The sequence below is a fragment of the Herpailurus yagouaroundi genome, unplaced genomic scaffold, assembly GCF_014898765.1.
Source record: "Herpailurus yagouaroundi ecotype Mexico unplaced genomic scaffold, PumYag 28, whole genome shotgun sequence".
In the NCBI taxonomy this organism is placed as follows: Eukaryota; Metazoa; Chordata; class Mammalia; order Carnivora; family Felidae; genus Herpailurus; species Herpailurus yagouaroundi.
The window spans coordinates 138,322,463-138,347,609 of NW_024412376.1; the positions used below are offsets into that span (position 1 = coordinate 138,322,463).

Sequence of the window (25,147 nt, forward strand, 5' to 3'; positions counted from 1 at the left end):
CTAAGTTAACCTCACTCTAGAAATGTGTGCATGAAAAGCAGAGTGACAGACAATGCAGAGCAAACAACTGCCATGTTGGATTGGCTTTAGGACTGATTTGTTTGATAACTTAAGTCACCACTGTGCACCCACTTCCCAGCCTAGGACAAACTTGCATCAAATTAGGAAGTTCATTCAGTAAGGACACTGGGGGGAAATTCCTACAGGGATCACCACAATAATCCACAAAACCTAATGTGAAATTTTAAAAAGGGGGGTAGTCAGAACAACTATGGATCCTTCCCATTATTTCACACATATTTTGAAGTGCTAGGTGGAAACTGTGACATAATATGACGGTATCTTTGAATCCTATAGCAATATCCTATTTTAAATTGTATCCTATTTAAATTGGGGTGCCAATGGTAGGGCACCCACAATAATACCATTGCTATTGGGAAGATATAGAAATAATAAGAGGTAGAGATTTTCTCTTTAATTTCTACCTGTCTGCTAGTTTGGAGGGTGGGGAGAGGGTCCCTATGGTACAACGAGTTCTTATGTAAAGTAATGTGAAAACTTTCTGACATTTGAAGCTCCATCTCATGTGGATGCCACCGAGCACCGCAGATCAATGTGAGTCAGTGAAATATGACAAACAAACAAAAATGCCATGCTGATATTATTTTTTTATTTACTCTAAGACACTTTTGCATAAAGAGACTTTCGCTGGTTAATTATCATGACATCTTGTGGCAACAACTCCTCCATCCAGCCTTAACCTCCACACCCTTCCCACCCCCATACACATATTGCAGACGTTTCTGGTAAATTGGTCATTTATTTTGTAGTTAGAAGATACGCAAGTGAAAGTATGTGAATACTAATAGATCAAGGAAGTATATATAATTAGAATGTTTGTGTGTATCTTTAGCACAGATTTTATCAGAAGCCTTTAGGATAATATAACTAAGTACTGGTTTTCACTGCCTACTCTTACTCTGTATTTATCTTGCATAGAGGTCTCTGCAACTAAGTAATTACTGTCATTTGCTTAACTTGAGTTCCTCTATTGCATCATAATAGTAAACTGTATATTCTCAACCTTTATAATGTACAACTTCTATAAAGTTCTTAATGGCTTTGCTTTGTAAATAACTTAGAATATCGATCAAAGAAGTAATCTGGTACAAAAGATTAACGTTAGCAAAAAACTTTGTGCCGCAGTTATGGGTCCAACATTATTACAAATCAAATCGGAGCTAATACCAGGGTTGAGCAAGGGTGTACTCGTGTAAAGAACTGGGCTAAACTTCCAGTTTCCAATCAGTCATGTAAGAAGCTGGAAGTTGCCACTCTGTCCTAACACATAAAAACTGCTGAACAAACTAAAAAGTCAACAACTCTTTTTAGATCCATCAGACAAGTGAGGTGACAGGACGAACCTCTGTCCCCATACATGAGGAGACTGACAGCTGAGTACAGAATGTTACAACTTACCAGAGGAAAACCCATCAGTAGAAACTGCCACTAGATCAGTGCCAGGTAAGGAAGCCTGAACTATACTTGACAAATTGCTGGAGGCTTAATGTGAACAAATTTAAGAGTTAAAAACTTCACAGGGACCCAGTCAAGGGAGACTGACACACTTTTGTGAATTTTACCTCCAGGAGCTCAGCCAGGTTCTCATAGTGAAAGCTAAGAAAAATCCCCCTTACTTCCAGCAGGGATAGGGGGAAATGAACCGCCTTGAAACATACCAGAGAGTTCTGTTCTTCTTAACAATGTCTATCCTTAGTAGAAACTGTATAACCAGAGCCTGATCTGCTGGGGTTTTATTAGAGCCTAACTGACCCTAGAGAAGGGAAATACCCAAATCTAGGTCCCTCTAACTTTCTTTTTTTTTTATTTTAACTGTTTATTGTTTTAATTTTAATTTTAATTTCTTTATTTAGTTTCATTTCAGGAGTAGAATTTAGTGATTCATCATTACATATAACATCCAGCACCCATCCCAACAAGACCCTCCTTAATGCCCATCACGCATTTAGCCCATCCCTCCACCCAACACCCCTCCAGCACCCCTCAGTTTGTTCTCTGTATTTTGGAGTCTCTTATGGTTTGCCTCCCTGGTCCCTCTAACACTTTCCATGGGGGAAGGGAACTACTCAACTCCAACGCCCTGTAGCCATCCTGTTCTACAGGCTGGGGAAGTTAGGAAGTGGGTTAAGAGGCACATGTGAAGTTCATAGACAGAGGTACAGGCTCATTGAACACTGAGACCTCATCATAAGACTATTGAACGGCTCCCCTACCCCACACTTACTATCACATTACTCAAGGCCTATTTAAAGTAGTTCCTTTTACCCAGTACATCAGGATCACTTATCAAGTAAAAATGATAAGATCTACTAAAAGGCAAAACCACAAATTGAGGAAACAAAAGTGTCAGAGCCAGACCCAGATACGTCAAGGATGTTAGAATTATCAAGCCAAAAAGTTTAGAAAACCTGGAGTAATGTGCTAAGGGCTCTAATGGAAAAAGTGAACAGCATGTAAGAACAGATGGGGAATATAAGCAGAGAGATGGAATTTCTGAGAAAGAACCGAAAAGGAATGCTAGAGATCCAAAGCAATGTAAGAGGAATTGGGCTAAACAGGTAACTATTATCATTTCATTCCAAACGCATGACAAGAGTTTGAATAACTGTCATCCCCATTTCACAGATGTCACTTCTCTGAGGTAACATGGTCTTAAAACCTGGGTCTGTCTAAAGCCCTAACCCAAACAGTAAATAATATTGCCTCCAGATAATGATATCAGCTACTATTTTGTGCTATTTATCATGTACCGGTAATTACCGCAGCCATTTAAAGTATATCATATGACCTTGGTATAGTCTACTATATCCATAACCTTGTGAGGTAGTTGTTAGGTACAACTACAATGAGGTACTTTACAATGAGAAAACTGAGGTGTAGAGAGGTAAAATAGTTTGACCAAAAATGTACACACTAAGAGATGGATATCATACGTAAAATAACATTTGTAAGAATACAGGTCATTTATTTTTAACCTGTAAGTTAAAACATGTATGGAACATGAAGGTTGTAAGGCAAGATGTTCTCTGAACGATTCTAGTACTTCTTGTGTTACACTCACCATTTACATATATCCACTTTACTGCTCCGGACTGGGAACCAGTATTAGGTGAAGGGAAAGAGCTCTGCTCAGCTCCTAACCCTACTACTTATTAAACTTGTGATCTGAAAGTATTCCTTCGTGCCTCGCTTTCCTCACTTACCACATGATAATAGGACCTGCTTCGTAGTGTCATTGACAGAAACATTGAATTCTTTTTTTTCTTTATTTTAAGTAATCTCTACAGTCATCATGGGGCTGAAACTCACAACCCCAAGATGAAGAATCATACACTCTACTGACTGAGCCAGGCAGGCACCCTGAAAACACTGGGTTCTATCAGGTAACTTAAAGCAGGACATTGTATATAATACGTGCTCAAAATAATAGCTGTCATTACTTAATTTTTTTCTTTAGAAGTACTGCTTTTAACCTACAAAATACAGTTTTTTTTAAATGTTTATTTACTTATTTTTGAGAGAGAGAGAGCGAGCAAGTATAAGCAGAGAAGGGGCAGAGAGAGAGGGAGACACAGAATCCAAAGCAGGCTCCAGGCTCTGAGCTGTCATCACAGAGCCCACTGTGGGGCTTGAACCCACAAACGGCGAGATCATGACCTGAGCTGAAGTTGGACACTTAACTAACTGAGCCACCGAAGCACCCAACCTACAAAATACAGTTTTAAAAGGAACCCATATTTGAATCATAAGTGGAAAAAACATTTCACTTAAATGACCACATGAAAATCTTAAAAATAAATACAATTAAACAATATTGTTGAATTCTGTTGCCAGCCAAGATTTCTGAGCCTAAGAATTATTCTCTGCTTGTTAACAGGGGAGATTTTGTGTTAGAGAGATGTGAAAATATGCTAACACTAACCTGAGATCTACTCAGAAGATCAGGGAAAGGATTAGAAAGAGAATAACTCCCTCACCATGTGAATCCATTTTATTTAAAGCTGGTATGTTATCGTCCTTCAAAAAGAAAAGTTCTTGCAATTCCAAAATGTAGAAAAAAGCAGTATAACTGAACACTCCCTTTTATTTGCTAGGAACCATCTTTTGCTATAAACATATATGTAACGTATTTTTGTTCTTTTAAAACTGTAGAGGATATTTGGAGGGTATCTGAGTTATAAATCATCAACAAAAAGCAAGGAATGTGAACTCATGACCTAAGCCAGAGAAAGCTGGAGCCTTCATCATATTAAAAGGACAGTGATGATCTCTGCTCTGGAAAGGAGGTTCTGTGAACTGATGTCACCACGTGAGTTAAACAGAAGACCTTTTTGAGCTGTTCAGAAGTGACTGCGCATTTAACACCAAGTTGACAGAGAAAATCTGCTTCTGAAAAATTCCAAATAGCAAAGGAAACCACCATCGTAGTCTATGGCTGCTCTATTCCAAAACTTAGTTTCAACAAAAGGTACAGCCAGTCTGGCTCTTTGAAAAGTCTGGAATTGCCAAACACCCTGAAGGGGCAGAGGGTATGAGAGGCAGCATGACATCGTAATAAAAGTGGCAGATGTAATGCAAGCAAGGATCTGGCTTGCTCAGGGGAAAAGGGACATGGGACTACATGAAACAGGAATGACTTTGAAGTGGGTCCTGACACAGCCTCTGGCCCTGTGAGGTCGTGCAAGTTGAGGCAAGTCATTGAAATTCGCTTACTACACTCTCTGAGACAGAGACGATGGTTCCTACCCGCAAAGTATGCTGGGAGGGTAGCTTGAAATCAAGCACACGAGCTACGCTGAAAATTCAACCAATTGTGGCCGAGACACAGACAAATGCAATGTGTGGACATTTCTTGAACCTTGTTTTTGAACAAATTAACTATAAAAAGAGAAAATTATAAAAAGAGAAAATCAAGTAAGAATTGCTAATATTGTTGGGGGTAGCAATGGTATTGTGGTATTTTTTTAAGTCCTTACCTCTTAGGAAACAGAGAGAGTTATTTACAAGTAAAGTGACATAGTATCTGTGATTTGCTTTAAAATATCCAAACAAAAAACCAAAAAACAAAAAACAAAAAAACCCAGGGATATTAGAGGAAACAAGAATGGCAGAAGATGATGGGTCGATGTAAATTCATTATTATTTTCTCTATTTTTGTGTGCTTTTGAAAATCCCCGCCCCTTGCTTTTTGATGATGACTTATAACTCAGATACCCTCAAAATATTCTCTACACAGGCTTTTAAAATAAATAAATTAAAAGACACCAATATCAGCCAATACATATCCTCTTGCTGTTTTCATCGTGATATTGTTGTAACAGCACAGTCAGTGTAGAACTTCCTGAAAGCTTAGGCAGAGTGCTTGGCCCACACAATAAAAGGAAGTGCCTTTATGTAGAGAAATCTGAAGACCAGCATAAACCCACAGAGAAGTAAGATTAAAGTGAAAGAGAGAAAGAGAAAGAACCGAAATCAGAACAAGAAGAGCTGACCAAGAGTGGTCTAACTTAGAGATAAATCTAGAAATTAAGCTTCTTCAAAATGAAATCAGACCACTAGCAATCCCAGAAGAAACCTGAATCCGTACCTTTGTTTAAGCTCAGGTCTTTCTTAGTCTTAAAACCGTGCATATTTTGCTTGCTGCCAAGCTTATGTTTTATTTTCATTATTTTTTTTTTAATTGCTCCTTGGAAAATGGCTCTTTTTAAGGCTTTAATTTGATTGTGGCTTTGTCAGGAGGAAGAGATTAAATATCTCTCAGCCTTTGAAGGAGTCAGTCACAAAAGGAGACAGCTTCAGGACCCTGATCACCAGAAAGACCAATTCAGGAAACCCCAACTGATTTAAGGATCTTGGACAGATAGAAGGAAGAGGCTTTCAGAGATGGCTACAGATAGGCTGAGAAAGGTTCTGGATAATTCAGAAGATATATTCAGTATATACATTGAGTCAATAAAGAAAAGTTGTCAAAATCAGTCTGGAATGGATAAATATAATTTAGAAATTAATGTTTCCATGTTCATTTTTTGTATCTACCAATAGGCAAAGCGGTACCTGTACCCTAACCACAGTGAGGTTTCAGTGACACAAAATATACAGAGCACTTCAAATATGCCTGGAACATAGCAAACACTGGGTAAATGGTAACTACTCTTAATATGCTTAAAACTTTGCCCACTATTCCAAGCAATTCTGGCAAAAGCAGATGCCTTTGATCTATAAATGCAGCTACGTGGGAGACACTATTCATTTTAAAAGCAGCTGAACAAGTCAAAGATACATAGCACTGTTAACACTTTTATGAAGTTCTACCTCCTCTCTCTATTATTCCACTTTTAAATTACAATCCCAGAGAGTTTTGGTCAATCCTCAAGACCTGTCAAAGTGCCTGTTCAACTCTGAGCATTATTTTTCTCTAGTGTGTTCTGATTTCAAGATTCTAGAATCCAATTTCGAATTTGTTTTCTAACTTCCTGATGATTTTTTGTTTTGCTTTTTCTCTTTTTCTTTTCTTTTCTTTTCTGTTCTTTCTTTCTTTCTTTCTTTTTCTTTTTCTTTTTTTTTTTTTTTTTTTTTGGCTTTGGCTTATAGATAGGAGTAGACTTTCTACCAGAAAGAGTGATACGAATGTTACCGGGAAAGGCCTGGATAGCCACAAACATCTTCCAGGTCTGACCACAGCTGTAAAATCCCCATATTAGTCATTCCTTTGAGGGCATGACAGGCTTTTGCTAAATGTTAACTGTTAGCTGGGAAAGGAAACAGGTAAAGCTTTTGTCAGCTGTTAAGGCTCCTTCATTTTTCTTATCAATTTCCCCAGCATTCATTTATTTAATAAATGCGTTCACTTATTCGTTAAATAGTTCGACAAAAACATTATTGAATGCATACCAGATGGGTTTACAAAATTAAGCGAGTTATGCCTCCAGCCCTGAGGAGGCCCACTACCTAATTGTGCTCTTCTAAAGAGATGATCGTAGAGCTAAGTGTGGAGTCAGTGCTGTCCCAAGGGCAGCTGTGGGAAGAGCCTCTGAGGTAGTTAAGACCATAATGTGTAAAAGAAATGAGACTTTAAGTGGCATTGGAGCAAAAAATGTCACTTGAGTAAATGTAATATGAAGGGGTTGAAGGGTAAGTTGTGGTGGTTTGTGAAGGGCTTTATATGCTATGTATAAGACTGATAAAACTACATTTATCTTTGAGAAAACCACCCTGCCAGGGTGTGATGTAGGGCAGTAAAGGGAGCTGGTGGTAAGCCTTCAAAAAGGAAGTAACAACCATCTATTGTTTAGGGCAATATTAGGGGGAACGGAAATGAAATGCAAGTTTGAACGCAATTCCAAACTAAAGTCAGTGAAACTCTATGTTGTATCACAGGACCATCACTCAAACTGGTGTCCTAGGAGGCACCCTAGGAAGCACCCCCCCACACAACTTTCTCTGGCTCCTAATGTCCTGCTACCTCCCAATCCCCACACAAATTCACTCTACCACCAAGTCCAGTTGGTCCCAAATCCTAAATTGCTCTCTGACTCTGTTCTCTGCCTGCCACCCTTACCACCATGGTCTTAATATCAGGCCATCTCTTCCATGGACTATTTCGTTAGCCCTTTATTTTACTGTTGCTAAACTCATCTCTTCCATAGTTGTTCTTATACCCTGGCACAATGATACGCTAATGAAATTTGATCATGTCACCCTCCTGGTTAACATTTTCCAATTATTTATAGGATAAAAGATTAGCTTAGTTATCAATTAATAAGATACCTACTTCTCCATCCTCAGTGGCCAAGGGATATTTTTGTTTGCTTATACGCTAAGGATTTCTGGTTTGAATCTCTACTTCACACATGTCCTTTGTATCATGAAACCAAACATATTCTTTCGACAAATTTTGACAAATTGTGTAAAAATTTCACGGAGACATTTGATTGACTTATCAAGGCATTCAAAGCCCTCCATAATCTTTCCCCAATTTATTTCCAATGTGATTTTTCCAAATCTTCTACTCAAACCACACAGATCTACACATTGTCCTTTCATAAAACACATCATCTGCTTTGCCACTTCAAAGTTTCAGCTCAAGCTATCCTTCTTGTATGGAACTTGCTGCTTTTTTCTCTGTCCTTTCCAGGACCTAAACATTCTCTACATCTGTCTTGCTCTGTGAAGTGTCTCAGGTTACCTCGGCCACAGAAATCACTCCCTTCTCTGAAATGTCCTGGCACTTAACATCTCCACCATTCATTTGCAGTTAATCACCAGTCCTGTGATATTACTAGATTGTTGTATTCTATTATTATCTATCTCTTGCATTGTTTTATAATGTTTAAAGTGTTTGTGTTTTATTTCCTGAACTGGACTGTAATTTCCTAACGCTAGGACTTTGACCAATATTACTATTATCTTTTAGGCCCTACATAGTATCTCATATATAGTTGGTATTCAATTATTATTTGAAATGTTGACTGACATTTCTACACAAAAACATTATGGTTGGAGTTCATGAGCTAGAAATTGTTTGAATTAATGAACATCATCTTTTACTTAGTAAACATTATTTTAGGAGAATAAGTGCAAACACGTCAATTACTTTTTTTGTTAAATTTTCCCAGAGAGACAAGAATATATGAGTTTGCTTTATAAAACAATTCTTGGGCACAAGAATTGTAGGGCACAATTCCTGGTTTAATTATACTGCCTGCTGAGCACAGAAAACCTTCCCTTGTATGAACAGACCATGAAGGAGGAAGAATGAGGAGGAAGGGTCAAGATGGACAGATAAAGAGAAAGGGGAAGATAGAGAAGAGTAAGGGAGAAGAGGAGGAGAGGGAAGAGGACAAAGAAAAGGGAAGGGGTAGATGAATAGGAAGGAGAAGGGCAAGAGAAGGGAAAGGTGCTCTTCTGATTAAGTTGGTGGGCAAAGCTGCTTCCAGAAAAGGATCCTGTTTCTAACTAAACCAGTTTTGATCATTTTCACCCTCAAACATCTCATGTACAACATAAACTAGATTTTTCAGTGGCATAGTCAAGACTGTCTTTGAAGGCCATTCTGATGGCTCAGAGGAAGGTAAGACTGCAGTCACAGAGGGCATGTCAGCAAAGAGCCAAGGAGAGCCAGAATTACAACACCGGAAAGAGAGACAGGGCTTTGTAAACGTTTCACAGGTTAAAAAAGGAAATTGACGTGATATCTCTCCTTACCAAGATTTTAATGACTTCTTTCCATAATTGACAGGGGTGGTGCATAAAGCAACGTAAATGTTATTATAATTAACTATAATATAGAAAGCATGAAACTAAGTTACAGAAAATTCCAAAGTCACCATTAGGTTTACAATGTCTCCGCTCCACTACACCACCCCCCCCAAACACTCACATGCAAAAGCCAACAAACTCTGATTCCTCTTGCACAGTTTTATTTTAAAAGCAGACACCTTTTAAAATCTGCTTTCTTCAGGGCTCCTGGGTGGCTCAGTCAGTTAAGTGTCTGACTCTTGATTTCTGCTCATGTTACGATTTCATGGTTCATGAATTTGAGTCCCACACCGGGCTCTGTGCTGACAGTGCAGAGCCTGCTTGGAATTCTCTCTCTCCCTCTCTCTCTTCTTTTCCCCACTCATACAGCTCTCTCTCTCTCTCAAAATAAACAAACTTTAAAAAAAATCTGCTTTATTCATAGCTGGCAATGGACTATTAAGTCCCATTCCATTCTTGAGCCTTAATCCAACTTTGTAAATTATTACAACTAAAAGCCTAAGTAGAAATGAAGAGGCTGTGAGTGTAAAGATGTTCAATAGCTTGGGGTCTTCACAGTTTTGTAGTTGAGATAGTCTCTTAGTGTCTCATATGCCTAGAAAAAAATCACTGAAAAACATGTCATTCCTGAAAGGACAGGGAGATGGCAATCCGAAGTGGTGAGAAGGTGAAGTATATCACTTCTAATGAGGTAAATGGTGCACCTACCTCTGCCTGCTTCCTCTCTTTGACAACGCAAGTTACTTCATGTGGTGAGAAAGCAAGTGTTGAAGCAGTATAATTATTTACTAGAAATCACATGTTATGAGTTCAGTTTTTTTTTTTTTTTAAAAGAGGAAGTTCAGACTAGGCAAAACTTGGGTCAACAGATGGCTTACGTAAATATGTAGGGTAGATATGACTAGAAAACTACGGCCCTGACAGCCTCCCACAGAAAACAGCCACCAGACCCAGAGCCCCCCTCTCCTTCAAAGCAAAGCCTCCCAGCAGACAAACAAGAATGAAAGTCAGTCACAACTCAACCTAGCACAAATAACCAAATGGCACAGTTACCTTTGTGACGTGATTTCAGAAGTACATACGCACACACCACTTCCTTCCACCTAAAAAAGAATCTTTGACAGTTTTTTGAAATTGCCCTGTTTCTGACAAAGCACACATAGACGTGGTGTGAACTGAGTTTCCTTGAATATTTTGTAAAAGAAGAAAGTTTGAAGCACAACTTAGGAAAGACGTAGAGACCAATCCTTACTCTTTTCCTTCATACATTTTCACATGTATTGATTATGTGACCATTTTCAGAAGATTAGATTGAAATGGAATTATCATGAAGATCCTCTTTATCTCTCAAACCTAATCACCTCTCTCTGCTCCTCCCATGAGCATTTGCCACAGAGTCCTTGGTTAAAGTCTCGTGCCCATGGCAGTCTGGGAACATGTTGTTTCCCTCACCATGGTGCTCTCTTGGCCACGCAGGCAGATGAGCTTCCTGTCACTGTTACTCTTCAGCCCAGAAGGGGTCCACAGTGAAGCCTGTGCTGGCTATCACATCTGTAAGCATACATTACAAATTCTGCCAACCCTCTGATGCTAATTCATTTTCCTTCTCGGCACTTCTCACTTTGCTCTTCGCACTTTGCGTATTGAAAATACAAGCTCTATTTGAAAGTTAATTCAACCAATGTATCTGAGCACCTAACCTATGCCAGGCACTATTCTAGGGCCCTGTGGTGTGGCAATGGACAACAGACAAAGGTCCTTGCCCTCAAGAAGCTCACATTCTAGTGGTGAAGTAATGGTGTTCCTATGATAAACATAATCAACAAGGAAATAAATGTTAGGAGGTATCGATGCTTTAGAGGAAAGCAAAACTACAGAGCAAGTTAAAGAGGACCAGGATTGTTGGTTTGTGTGGGTAGGAGTACATTGCAATAAGAAATAGAATCAGAGTAAGTCTCAGAGAGAAGGTGAAATTTGATCGAAGAACTGAAGGAGGTGAGGGTGTTGGCCACGTAGGTATCTGATGGATGGAAGGACATTCCAGGCCAGGGAACCACGAACATAAGGACCTGAGGCAGAAGCATGTGTGGCAAGTTCCAAGAACATCAAGAGGGTGTTGTGGCGAGAGTTGAACAAGTGAAGAGTGGGGGAGAGAAGGTCTTAGCATCAACGGGAGTCAAGTTCAGACACAGTCTTTTACTCTGAGTGAAACCAGGAGCCTTTGCAAGGTTTGGAGCAAAGTCAGAAAATGATCTGACTGATGGTTTAGAGGCTCATTCTGCCCTCTGGGTTGACAATAATCTGTGGAGAGGTAAGAGGAAGAGACCGTACCTCAAGGAACACTGTTGTATGTCTGGTCCATGGGATACAAAAGTGTTTGTTGAATGAATTAATATATGCATGAATGGAATTTGGAGGCTAAAGGATGAGACAGAGTCCTTCACAAGCATGAAGTAATGGGTCCTATGTTTTCACATCTTTGGGAATCAGGCAGTACATTAAGATCACAGATTATAATTATGTGTATGTGAATGTGTATGTTTATATACATACATCTAAATAGTTACTGCTTATCTTCTGTGTGAAAAGCACTTTTAATTTTGACAAATGCCTTCATGTAATTTATGCTACATGTACAAATGTGTGCATAATGTAGTGTTCATTAATGCCAAGCTCCATATAATAGGGATATTTTCATTTCCTGAAAAAGAGGATATTCTACTACTGTGAAGCTGAGGTCAATTTTTTTTTTTTTTTTTAATTATGAACTTTTTGGAAGAAATCTGTCCTCACAGACTAAAGGTCTGGTTTCAATTCCCATTTGGGTATATTACTTTGAAAAGAGAGAAAAGCTTGTATAGCCACAGATGTTTTTCTGAACCCAAGAAACTTCTAGTAAAGATTTAAGCATGTAAAATGACCAAAAGGGTGAATCTGGATAGCCCTATACAAACTCATCTGGAAGAAAAAGGAAGGACCAAAGGCTATAAGCAGTAGATTCATATATGAAGATCAGTGGAGTAAAATGTACTATGTTTAAGCAAGCCAGGGACGCCTGGGTGGCTCAGTCTGTTGAGGGCCAGACTCTTGATTTCGACTCAGGTCGTGATCTTGAGGTTGTGCAATCAAGCCCAGCAACAGGCTCTCACTGAGCATGGAGTCTACTTGGGATTCTCTCTCTCTACCTCTCCCTCTGCCCCTCTCCTGCTCTCTTTCCCTCTCTCAAAATAAATAAATAAACATCTTTTTTAAATGTCCATACAGTTTCAAGATTCACAGTGTCAAAACTGGGCAGTCTTAAGATTTGAAGAAATCGTCTCATCCCTCTAGTTATTCACAAATATTTATCAAGCATGTACTGTATGCCTGACACTGGCAATGCAAATTGAAAGAAAATTAGCTCTTGGGCAAGATGAAAATGTTTTACACTTTTAGTTTATAAAATGCAAATATGCATACTCTGTATCTGTGATATTAAAATTTAGTGGGGAGGGTTGATTAGAGGAAAAGATGTCTAGAGAGACTCTTTAGGAGGGCAAAAACAAACAAAAAGACCGAGAAATATATATCTACTGAGAAACAAGTGATGATAATACAATATGGTAACTGCAGCAGTAGGGGAAGTACAGGTGTTGTGGAAACCAAGCACATCAAAGTCGATATGAAAGGGGAAATCAAGGAAGGCTTCCTGGGAGAAGTCACACCTCAACAGAGCTGTAAAGGATGACCACTAGGATTTGTTCAGGCAAGCAGAATCAAGGCAGAGGAAGAACTTGTGCAAAAGACTTGGACAATCACTCACACAGACTTTTACTGAGCAAAATGCATATAAAACCCTAAATTGTATGGCTTGGCTAATTTGGCCAGTTGATTCATGAAATCAGAGAAAATACCAAAAACTGAGAGCTGAATTTGTATCACATTTTGGACTTCAAGTCTGTCCTCTCTTACATAAGGGGCTTTCTTTCCATTGTTTGCCACTATCACAGTGAGGCCTTCACCACCTCCTGCCAGAAAATTCTAAGCCTCCTTATTTGTCTCCCACCGATCTCCCTATAGCAGCTGAACAACATAGTGACCTTAGGAGGTAATGTGTTAAGTGGAGCTACCTGGAGAAGGCCCCCAGTGTCCCCTTCGTCTCTTCCTCTGCTCCCAAATCTTCGTGTTGATCCAAATCAACTCCTTGGCCCACCAGCTAAGTGTTTATAAATGAGGCTGTGAACCACTGGACAAGAGAATTGGAGTATTAAGTCCGTAGTTCTTAAAATCTAATTTTAATTCTAATTTTTAGAACCTAACAAATGGTACAGACCTTTCCTCTTTGATCCAGTCACAAATATTTAAAGTTCCTATGATGTGCCAGGCACTGTTCTAGTCACCGACGGTATAGCCAGAACAAGGAGACAAGGTCTTTCACTCTTGGAGCTTGCTTTCTCAAGGAGCAAAGGCAAATGGAAAGTTCACGAACAAATACATGACTCTATTACTTTCAATTAACAGTAAGTGTTATGAAGTAAATTTTAAAGGGCTAATGGGTTAAAGAGTGGCTTTAGATAAGGAGATGGGGGGGGATAATTATAGGAGGTGATTTATGAGCTGAACCTGAATGATAAAGAACCAGCTACTCTACTGAGGGAAGACAGCCCTAAGCATAGTGAACAAGTACAAAGGCCCTAAGATGGAAGTGAAAATGCACAGAGGAAAAACTGATGGTGGGTACACACCTATATAGATACACTGTTCTTAAATATAATTTTAAGTATAAATGGTCTAGTAGACTCTGCTACCCTGCAAATGCCTCCCAGGAACCCCAGAATCTCCCCCAAACCAGCAAGTAAAGAGTTAATGTCTCTATAACCCAGCACCTCTGTTGACATGGCTACTTTCAATGTGACTGACCAGAATTCATGCCATATCAGTTTTTAAATAATTTTAATAACACCTTTACACTCAGGCATAATACACATAAAATTATTGTACAACTTCAGGGGTGAACATGGAAGTCCTAAAATCCATCTTATATCCTGGAAGTTATCTAAATCCTAGTTTTATCTGCTCAAGAGACAAGAGCAGACAGTGGTTGCACATGTGGGAAGCAGATGTGGGTTTGAATCCTAGCTCAGACACTTCCTTAGCTACGGGACCAGGGGCAAGTTGACTAAAATTTCTGTGCCTCACTTTCCTATAAAATGAGAACAGTGGTAAAGCCTCATTTGTGAATTTAGTAATATAGGGCATGTAAAGCACTTGAAAGACTTTTGGGACATTATGAATTATTATAATGGTTATTACATGAATTATGAATTCATGCTAAGCTACACCTACCACCCGAAGTCCAACTCGTTCCATTCCATCATCATAACATATTTTTTCTTCGTTTCCATCGGCTAAATTTCTACCAACTTACAAAGCTCAGATAACATGCCATAACCACCATGAATTTCCTATTAGTACCAGCTTCCGGAAAAGCTATTTTCCCCCTCTGAACAACTATTAGTACGCTGTTTTTCCCATTAGTCTAATCATTTACTATCTTACAAGGTGATTTTATATACAGCTGACCCTTGAAGAACACAGGTTTGAAATGCTTGGGTCAACTTATACACTGATCTTTATTTCTAAATACATCACATTACTGCAAATGCATTTTCCTTATGATTTTCTTTTTTTGCCAAAGGGAAAAAAATAAGATATAATAAAATAAAGATACAAAGGTCTAAACCACAAATACTAGTTGACTTGTCCTTTACAGCAATTTTACTTTTCTTCCAAACATGAATATTAGTGAAATTAAGTTAAAATCGAGTTATATCTACAGAAAGATAATTTTCTATCAAGGAGCAGATTTCTGAAAAATGCTGAGAAAATAACATCTAGAAAGAGTGAAAATTACTATGAAATGGAAAACAGATTCTTACAGCAGCTTTAGGATTAACACAACTAGAAATATACAACAGAATGAAGTTGTCAGGTTTGAAATAGCACCTTGGCTATTTAATCCCACACCCCCACGTCGTGCCCCACCCGCCTCCCAGACTTTGGTCTCAATCACTGATATGACTCTAAACAGAAAAGTAAATTATTTGAATAGTCTGGGACATGGCCCACAACTACGCTTTACAACTCTCATTAGAGGGCCGAACTCCTGTTTTCTAGTATATTCAAGTCACAAAATTCGTTCCAATCTGGATAATCTTAAACAGGCTCCCTTCTGTCTCAGTTTTATTTTAAAAGTTGATAATAGGGTAAAAATATTAAACTGCACCTACTTCTGCTGATTTGTATATAAGAGGGAGCTATGATTTCCCACCTACTAAAATATAGTATTTGGATATATCCGTTATGATTTTCTTAATGATGTTCTTTTCTCATTATTGTAAGAATACAGTATATTAAACATGTAATATACAATATGGGTCAATCAACTGTTTATGTCATCAGTAAGGCTTTTAATCAACTATTGGCGAATAATAGTTAAGTTTTGGGAGAGTCAAAGTTATACTCAGATTTTTGATTATGCAGGGGTTGGTGCCCTTAACCTCGAAGTTGTTCAAGGGTCAACCGTACAGATTTTACACACTTTGCTGGATTGTAAATCATTTAGAGCAATACTGTGCCATAAAAATATGGTTTCACACAGACAAGTAATTTGAAATGTTCTAGTTAGCCACATAAAAAAATGTTTTTTAAATGGGTGAAATTAACTTTATGGAGTAAGTAATAATATGTTTTATTGTATTATTTATATCTATATTTTATTATTATATATTTTGTTTCACTCCATAACCAAATATTATAATTTCTATAAAATCAACATAAACAAATGATTAATGAGTTATTTTATATTTTTTGTACCGAGTCTTTGAAATCTGGTCTGTACTTTATACTTACAGTACTGTTCAATTTGGACTAGCCATATTTCAAGTGCCCCACACATGACACATATGGTTAGTGGCTATCGTTTAGGACAACACAGTTTTAGGGCATATATTATCCTCTATATCTCTGTATTTTTCATAATGCCTAGCAGAATACATTCCCTATTTCAGAAGTTCAATTAATATCTGTCAAATTCATTAATAACTGATTAACTTAAAATTAGTACCATATCTAATGGCATGACAAACATTTCTACTATTCATAATGTAAAAAGTAAAAACACGAAAACATAATTTTAGCATCTTTAAAGAATACGTTTACTCTTTGAAGTGATAAAATGAATTTTTCAATTATATTTCTCATTAAGAATATAGTTTGGAAGGACTAAGTCCTGGATCATAGAAGAAAATAGTATATACAGCAATAAGATTATTTGTTTGACCTATTAGGAGAAAAAATTCAATCCTACTTTCCTGAAAAGAATAAGAAGTTTAGGTAAGAGTAATTCACTCTTAAAACAAGTGTACAGGATTTTATAAGCCTGGATGAAAATATTTTGATGTTGTTTTCCCATTCCCCACATGACATTTCCTAAAAGTGTTGTGTTGTTAAATGTAGTCTGTGTTTTCATAAGTTCTTTCCCAGTTATTCTTATGCAGTTACAGAAAATGAATGACATTATTTCTATAATCATTAGGAACATGTTGTCAAGACCGGATCAACTTGAATTGTTGCTACTAGAAAGTTGAGGTGCACCTGGGTAGATCCTGGAGCGCTGGGGGGGCTCAGTCAGTTAAGCATCTAACTTTGGCTCAGGTCATGATCTCACAGTTCATGGGTCCAGTCCCACATCAAGCTCTGTACTGACAGCTCAGAGCCTGGAGCCTTCTTCGAATTCTGGGTCTCCCTCTCTCTCTGCCCTTCCCCTGCTGGTACTCTGTCTCTCTCTGTCTCTCAAAAAATAAATAAACGTTAAAAAAAATTTTTTAAAGAAAGTTGATATGAAAGGAAGTGAAAATCCTGATCTGTATTCCACCACTCTAAAATTATATACCCACTCCTTCCTTATCAAATTTATTCCTGCCTTTCCTTTTCACCTTGCGTATCCATGTGCCTGAAGTATAGATTGTGGTGGAGAATCACGAAGAGTTAACAAAATATGGTAATTAGAGAAGTAAAATAACTTACCTTTGGCAACTTCAATGGCAATTTGCAAATTGGCAACTGACAAAGGTTTTCATCCAGTAGAGGAGATTGATCCAAGTTGTGGACTATCTTTTCTTTAGGTACTTTATAAACTACAATGGTGCCCTTATAATGAGGGCAGCTATAGTTTCCAAATTCATCCACCTCTTTGATTTGGAGTTCCAGCCTGGGTTTTCTTTGTAAATGAAAAATAAGCTTGTAATCTTTTCCATAATCCTTTCCATTGCCTAAAAAGAAGTGAAATGCATTTGTTACTACTAAGATATACCACTTTGCCTTATTTAAATTTTTAAAATCCTAACTATTATTCCATTTTTAATACAATTTAAGCTTTTTTGGTATCACTGACTCTTGCCAAAATATTAGCAGCAATAGACTGAAACTGTAGATTACTAAAAAGACTTCTCTTTTTTTATATGTGTTTATTTATTTTTGAGAGAGAGCCTGAGTGGGGAAGGGGCAGAGAGAGAGAGGGAGACAGAGAATCCCAAGCAGGCTCTGTGCTGTCAGCAGAGCTCGACACGGGGCTGAAACTCAAGAACCTATGAGATATGACCTGAGCCAAAATCAAGAGTCGGATGTTTAACTGACTGAGCCACCCAGGTACCCCAAAGATTTCTTATCTGTAATTGGACCAGGTGTTTCCGGCTGCTTCTAGACCTAATAATCTTTAATTTTCTCTTTCCATTCCATTTTACTCTAACAAAAAAGTATTGAAAATATTCCGTCCTTTCTATGGTTAGAAAATTACATTTATCTTTCAATAATTGTCTTTTGTCTCTCCTCTAACTATTCATAGCATATTGTACCCTATCATGACCTCACAATAGGCATTCTAGATATGTGGTAGCCACTAGCAGCATGTGGCTTTTAAAATTAATGGTGAAATATATTAAAATTAAATAAATTGGAAATTTACTCCTCCGTCACTCTAGCCACATTTCAAATATTTCATAGCAACAGATGTCTATTTCATAGCAACATATGCACCTTATGGACGGTGCAGATACAAAACATGTCCAGGATCACAGAAATAGAAATGTTCTAGGGGCACCTGAGTGGTTCAGTGGCTTAAGAGTCCAAGTCTTGATTTCAGCTCAGGTCATAATTTCACGGTTTAAGTTCATGAGATCGAGCCCTGCATTGGGTCCACACTGACAGTGAGGATCCTGCTTGGGGTTCTCTCTCTTCCCCTCTCTCTCTCTCTCTCTCTCTGCCCCTCCACCACTTGCGCTCACTCCCTCTCTCTAAAAATAAATAAATGGAAAGAAAAATAGAGGTGTTCTAGCTAAACTTCAAAATGAAATAGCTACTAGATTCATGTTACTGAAATTTTTATTGAAACCTGATTAATTCCCCAAAATAAGGGTATATCTTCTCAACTGCTCACTGAAAATACAAGAGCTCTAGTGAAGATAACCTTTCACTCATGCGGTTTTACCATGACAGTTTTACCTTGCCATTCCAATAGCGATGCCATTTTCCCTAAGACATGTCGCATTACCCTTAGCAAAATTTAAATGTAAGCTACATTGTAGCAGTCAAGATAAGAGTGTTTCAAATGTTGAGATCCAGATCCAGCTGGGGCCAGCCCCAGCTACTTATCTACACTGTAATATTTATCTGGTTCTTTCCCATCTCTGAACTTACTGGAAGCTTAACTTTCTTATCTTTAAACCAAGAGAAATAAAACTTACCTTCTGGGATTGTTCTGAGAACGAAAAGAAATAACATGGATAAAATGACGGGCACAAGGCGTAGCACATACTAAGTGCTCAGCAAATGATAGTAATAATAGCAAATGATAAGAAAGAAGCAGGACCCTTCAACTGTTTTTGAATTTGTATGGTAAAGACAAAAAAACAAAAAACACATTTTTTTCAAATATATCAATGTGAAGCTTTTATATCTAAGTTGCAGCTTCCTCCTACACCTAGAAGCCTGAACATTGACGACCCAGAGCTCTTTCTCGTGAAAAGCTTTCCCACTTTGAGAAAACCTTCCCAATGAAATCAGAGTTCAATAAGGGATGTAGATGACACCAATATTTTTCTCCATGTTGGACTGCTAGAGGTCATTTTGGTGAATCTCTAAAGCACACAGTTAAATCTAGAATTTGAATGACTCCAGGTTAGGAAAGGTGCTAGAGTATGTCTCTGCAAAAGTTTGTATTTAAGAGACAACCTGGCTACTTGGACAGAATGATCCCTAGGACGTCCTAGGAAAGGAATGACAAGCCATGGCTTGCCTTCTTGAATGTTTCCTGCTGGTAAAAAAAAAAAAAAAAAAAAAAAAGATAAATTTTTGAAGTCACCAAAATGTCATCTAGTAAATTAGAGAAATTAGAATTTTTAGATCACTAGAGTAACACCTGGCAAACTTCTCCGTGCTACTGGAGTTGCTACTTTGGTCCCAATAGAATACAACTTAATAAATCTCTCCTTCTGTCCTTTGAAAGATAGTCCCTGCCGTGTACACAATTATTCATGAAGAATATTTATATGCAGGATATAAAGACTGAAGGTGAAGCAGAGCTACATTGATTCAATTTAGATCTTAAATTTATCTGCCTCTCACTGCCAGTTAATTTTTTAAACTAAAGATCTGTAATGTAAATATGAAATGAAGATGAAAGTTGAGGATTTACAGTAATAAATAGCATGATTTTAGTGTTATAAATAGAAACCTTCCATTTTTTTAAGTTGGAATTTCATTGTTGCCAAGACATAGCACTATATTTTGAATACCCCTGTCACAGCTGGCAGGGGGCAGGGGGGGACAAGCAGCACAAAGAAATTGCACTATTCTTTTTTTTTTTTTAACTTTATTTATTTTGAGACAGAGACAGAGACAGAGAGTGCATAGCAGGTGAGGGGCAGAGAGAAATAGACAGAAACCCAAGCAGGATCCATGCTGTCAGTGGAGAAGCCCAACACGGGGCTCAAATTCACAAAACATGAGATCATGACGTGAGCAGAGATCAAGGGTTGGACACTTAACTGACTAAGCCACCCAGGCACCCCGAAATTGCACTATTCTACTTTTTTTTTCCTCCCACATTGGCATATTTAGAGGAGAAGTAAAAACAAAATCCATTTACTGCATTCCAAAATTATGAAATCAACCCTAGCTGACCTTTTGAGAACCTCTTTCTCCTCAGCATATTATGTATACAGTTCCTAGAAGAACTTGGAACAGTAGCTGTTCAATAAATATTTGTCATATGAAGAAATACAAAACTTATTTATATTTTACGAGCTACTAGGCATACCTCATAGAGATATCTTTTCTTCTCAATGAGGGGAATTGGAATATTTTTCAAAGATGACATAGAAAGTAAAAATGTAGAGATATATGCTTTTGCTTAGAAACATCAGATGAGTAAGTGATAAGTGAACGGTAGCAAAATGGGGAACCAAATGAATCTAAAAGAACCATTGGTTCAGGGCATTTCTGTATTCTAACACGTCTCTACCACCTCTACCCCTAAGCCACCATCATTCCTTGCTTAATTAACTTGCTCATTAACTCGTCTCCCCAATCCTTCCTTTGCCTCTGAGATTATAACTGTTTGAAAATCTATTCTATGATCTAACTCAGATCATGTGACTCTTCTGTTAACAAGATGGCTGCCCATTTCACTTAGAATAAAAGGCAAACTCGTTGCCTTCAAGGAATGATCAGTACTCATCTCCTCTCCTATAACTGTGCTCTTACACCCTGTCTACCACCCATTTCAGCCTTCTTGCTGTTCCTCACACATGTCAGGTACAGGTCTGCCGCTGCTAAGTAGCACTTGTACTCCCTCTGCCTGGGACAGACTCCCCTGCTATAGGATTATGGCTTCCTTTCTCACCTTCTTCAAGTCTCTGTCCAAATGTCACTTTCTCAAAGATGGCTTCCTTCATGAGTGTATTGAAAATTGCAATTCTGCCACTCTCTGTGAGACTCTTGATATCCTTCCCTTCCTTTATTCTTCTATAAGGCACTTTTCCTCCCACCACACTGCACATTTTATTTACTTATTTGCTTCTCTGTCTCTCCCTAGTAGAATATAATGCACACAAGGGTAAGGAGTTTTCACTGAATGAATAAAACGGTGGTTATCCCAACATCCTACACATTTCTGGGAAAGTCACTTCTCTGGGCTAAAGGGCATTCAGGGCCACTTTGACACACACAAACCTTTGTAGGGCATTAGTAGATGTTACAGGTCATGCTAGAGTGTCATTATATAAAATTTTCTGTTTATTTCCCGGCATTCTCTGGATTCTGTGAGCACTGGGGGGTTCAGGTGACGTGTAGTGGAAAGTTTAAGTCTGAATCAACAGCTCTAACCTGGAGAATGAAGGCATACTCTAGCTTATGTTCAGAAGAATGCCAAAGGCTGATGTAAAAAGCAAGGGGATCACCTATCTTAGTTTTTCGTAGAATTAAAGTAAATGGTGCATGACCTCACTCAAAAGAATTATATGTATTCTATATAAATAAATATAAAATTTTTAACATTTCTCAAAGGGCAGATGTCTGGATCCATTAATTAAAATTTTAAATATTTTTAATACTTTTAAAATTTTAAATAATTTTAATCTCTCCCAATTTTTTGTCTTCATTCTTCCAACAAATACTTCTAGCTGTCAGGTACCACACTAGGTGCTGGGAATTGAATGGTGCCCACTAACAGGACAAGACCTGTTCTCATGGGACAGTAGTCAGAGAAACTGACATCCATCAAACAATTAAATGAATAAAGACTCTATCTATGGTCATGTCCACAAAAGAGTAAGATAAGAACTGACATAATCAGAAAAGATGGGGAACACTTTTCTAAACATGATCGTCAAGGTGAGATATGAAAGTACAGTAGGAGGTAACTAGAGGTGGGCCGGGTAGATGGGTGGGGTGGAGAACCCTCCAGGCAGGCATTATCTGATTGTATGCCTTTTTGAGATTCACACCAGACTCTAATGAAAGGATGAGGTGTCAATTTTTTCCTGAGAATCTTGCTCCCCTTAGATGGAGAAAAATCCAGTGAGGCCACAGATCCGAGCATAGGTCTCTAGGAAAGGCAAAGCAGAAACAAACCTGGATCGTGCCGGATTCATTTCCCTTGAGTGAAGATGAGTTCTTCCCCATTCCTTACATGGAGGAATTTGCACACAGGCTGGCTAACCTCAAGAACTCTTACCCTCAGTACCACTGCCTGTGAGAAGCATAGCAACTCACTCCTGTTTATGGCACTAGGTAAACACAGCTGCTGTCCTAAATATTACAGGAAAATCATTGGCATCTTTAGTTTGGGTGGGACACTTCCAGTTTTTTACTGTCTCCTAGAGAGATTGTTCCAGGGTGGACACTGTGGTTTCTGCTTCAGAAGCCCAGTACTTTCCTTCCTTCATCTCTTCACCCTTCTCTTTCCCTTTTCTGATACCCTCGTTACTCTCTCACTAAGTCCTGCCAGCTGACTCAGACGGCTGGGGCTCCGCATGCGCAAGTGGAAGAGACAGTTCACGTTGGGACATTTTGGGTCTCGTTTCTGAGATACAGAGAAAAAGGGCAGCCTCAGCTTCAAGCTGCATCATTTTTGTGACAACAAAGAGCCAACAGAGCTTGGATTAATTTCCAGAATCAGAGAGAAAATAGGCAGCATTAAAAATCAATGAGATCTGTGTCGATTTATAAGTGAACAGAGAATATTACTTCAAGTCAACTCTACTGCAAGATTCCTGGGCCAGAAATCCCCATAAACCCCAAGCCTGAATTCTCCCCTACACTTCACCTTTACATACATACCTGTTAGATTCTATTCCATCCCAAGGAAATAAGTTACAGAGAAGCAGTTGAATTAAAAAAAAAAAAAAAAATGGGGGGGGGGGAGGATGGCAACTTCTCCAAAAATCTTTTTCTTTCTTCTCTCACACAGCTGTTTTCTCTCTGTGTTCTCCTTTTTTTCTTCCTCTTCTCTTTCTTTTATCTCCTTTTCTGGATCTCTTCCCTCATTTCTCCTACCTTATCCTGCAACCTCCCATATTCATTCACCCTGTTTGTTGGTCTTAGTATTTCCATAGGTTCACTCATTCACTACATTCCTATTGAAAGCTTTTCCTGGGCCAGGCATTCTTCTAAGCTCAGGGATCCACAGCAGGAAAGACGTAGCCAGTACCTTCCTGAATTTACATTCCGGGGAAGAACATAAGTGTATGAGCAAAGAGTAAGTAAACAAATAAATAAAATAATTTCACATTGTGGTATGATTTATAATGGAAGAAAAAAAAAAAAGCCCTAGAAAAATATGAGGATGAGAGGTAAGCAAGGCACGTCATCTAGCTCAGAGGTTCTTAGCCACTGTTGTGCCATGAACCCTTTTGGAGTTTGGTGAAACCTATTAATTGTTTCTCAGAGTGGACTTTTAAATACATAAAATGTGTGGAGGTATAAATAAGACAATCATACTGGAATATAGTTCTAGATACACATCTCTTGGGAGTCGTGATCAGTCTGCTGATTCCAGATTAGATTCTTTGTAGGACATAAGAAAGAGTTTGGATATTATGTTAAGTAGAATAAGAGATAATTGTCAAGTGCTTAATGTGGGGGGAGGGCAATAAGGCATGATTTATATTTTTAAAGGATCACTATTGTTCCTGTGTAGAAATAGACTTCACATGGCTCTTAGTGGAGACAGAGGAGCATTTAGGAGGCAATTGCAAGGGTGTATGAAAGAGATGATCCTCGCTTGGATTCAGGAGTATTCACGGAGAAGACTGTTTCTAGAAGAGCGTCACCTTCTAGAGCCAGCCTGTAAGGGAAGATGCATCCCTAATAAGGGAAGAAAGAGATTGAAGCAAAAAGCAAATAAGTCTTTTTCTTTCCCTACTTTTCATAAGCCTCCCCTCAGTTCTCTGAAGTTTTCCTTGGTGATACAAGTTTAACGAAGGCCTCCAGAAGCTTGTGGCTGCTAGCCCATAGAGCATACAAAAAGGTGTCTTTGTACTTACTTGAAGCAAATATATTTCCAGTAAATCTTAAAAGAATTTGTTCTCCTTCTTTGACTTGGAAGCAGCGTGAAGACTCTGGAGGGCCACTGAACGATTCCAAGCGCAAGTTCCGAAGCACCTGGTTTAAATCTTTAGAAGGAACCACTAGAATGACTACTTTATGTGGATTGTCTTTCTGGTGACAGAGCACAACACAGGCAGTGGTGCTGAGCATAGCTTCTTCTAGAGCTTTCACAAAAGAAACCAAAAGGCTATTTTCCACAACAGAAGAAAGGTGTAGCACAATAAACCTGCACGGGAGCAAAGAGGCATGACGTGAGGGAAACATACAGTCTCAGAAATATCACTGATAACAAATAACACCCACTATCATCCAAGCTTTCGTTAAAAAACAAAAAACATCACGGGGCCCCTGGGTAACTCAATCGGTTAAGTGTCTGACTTCGGCTCAGGTCACGATCTTGCAGTTTGTGGGTTCGAGTCCTGCATCAGGCTCTGTGCTGACAGCTCAGAGCCTGTAGCCCGCTTCAGAATCTGTCTCTATCTCTCTCTGCCCCTCCCCTGCTTGCGCTCTGTCTCACTCTCTCTCTCTCTCAAAAATAAGTAAACATTAGAAGAATTAAAAATTAAAAAAAAATAAAATCAAACGTTCTAATAACCAACTAGTTAGATTCCTGAATGACTTTAATGAACCTCCTGGCAGTCAGGAAACGATTCAAACCAAA

The 25,147-nt window shown here is 38.5% G+C and overlaps 1 protein-coding gene across 3 annotated transcripts in view; it reads right to left on the bottom strand.

Moving 5' to 3' along the window:
• Window positions 1-25,147, bottom strand: part of DTHD1 (death domain containing 1) — a 71,750-nt gene that overhangs the window by 20,880 nt on the left and 25,723 nt on the right. For all 3 annotated transcript variants that reach the window (XM_040486100.1, XM_040486111.1, XM_040486090.1), the window contains 2 exons: window positions 24,423-24,712; window positions 17,407-17,651 (listed from right to left, as the gene is read on the bottom strand). In XM_040486100.1, coding sequence (XP_040342034.1) covers window positions 17,407-17,651; window positions 24,423-24,712 — 535 coding nt within the window. The remainder of the gene's footprint in view (window positions 1-17,406; window positions 17,652-24,422; window positions 24,713-25,147) is intronic.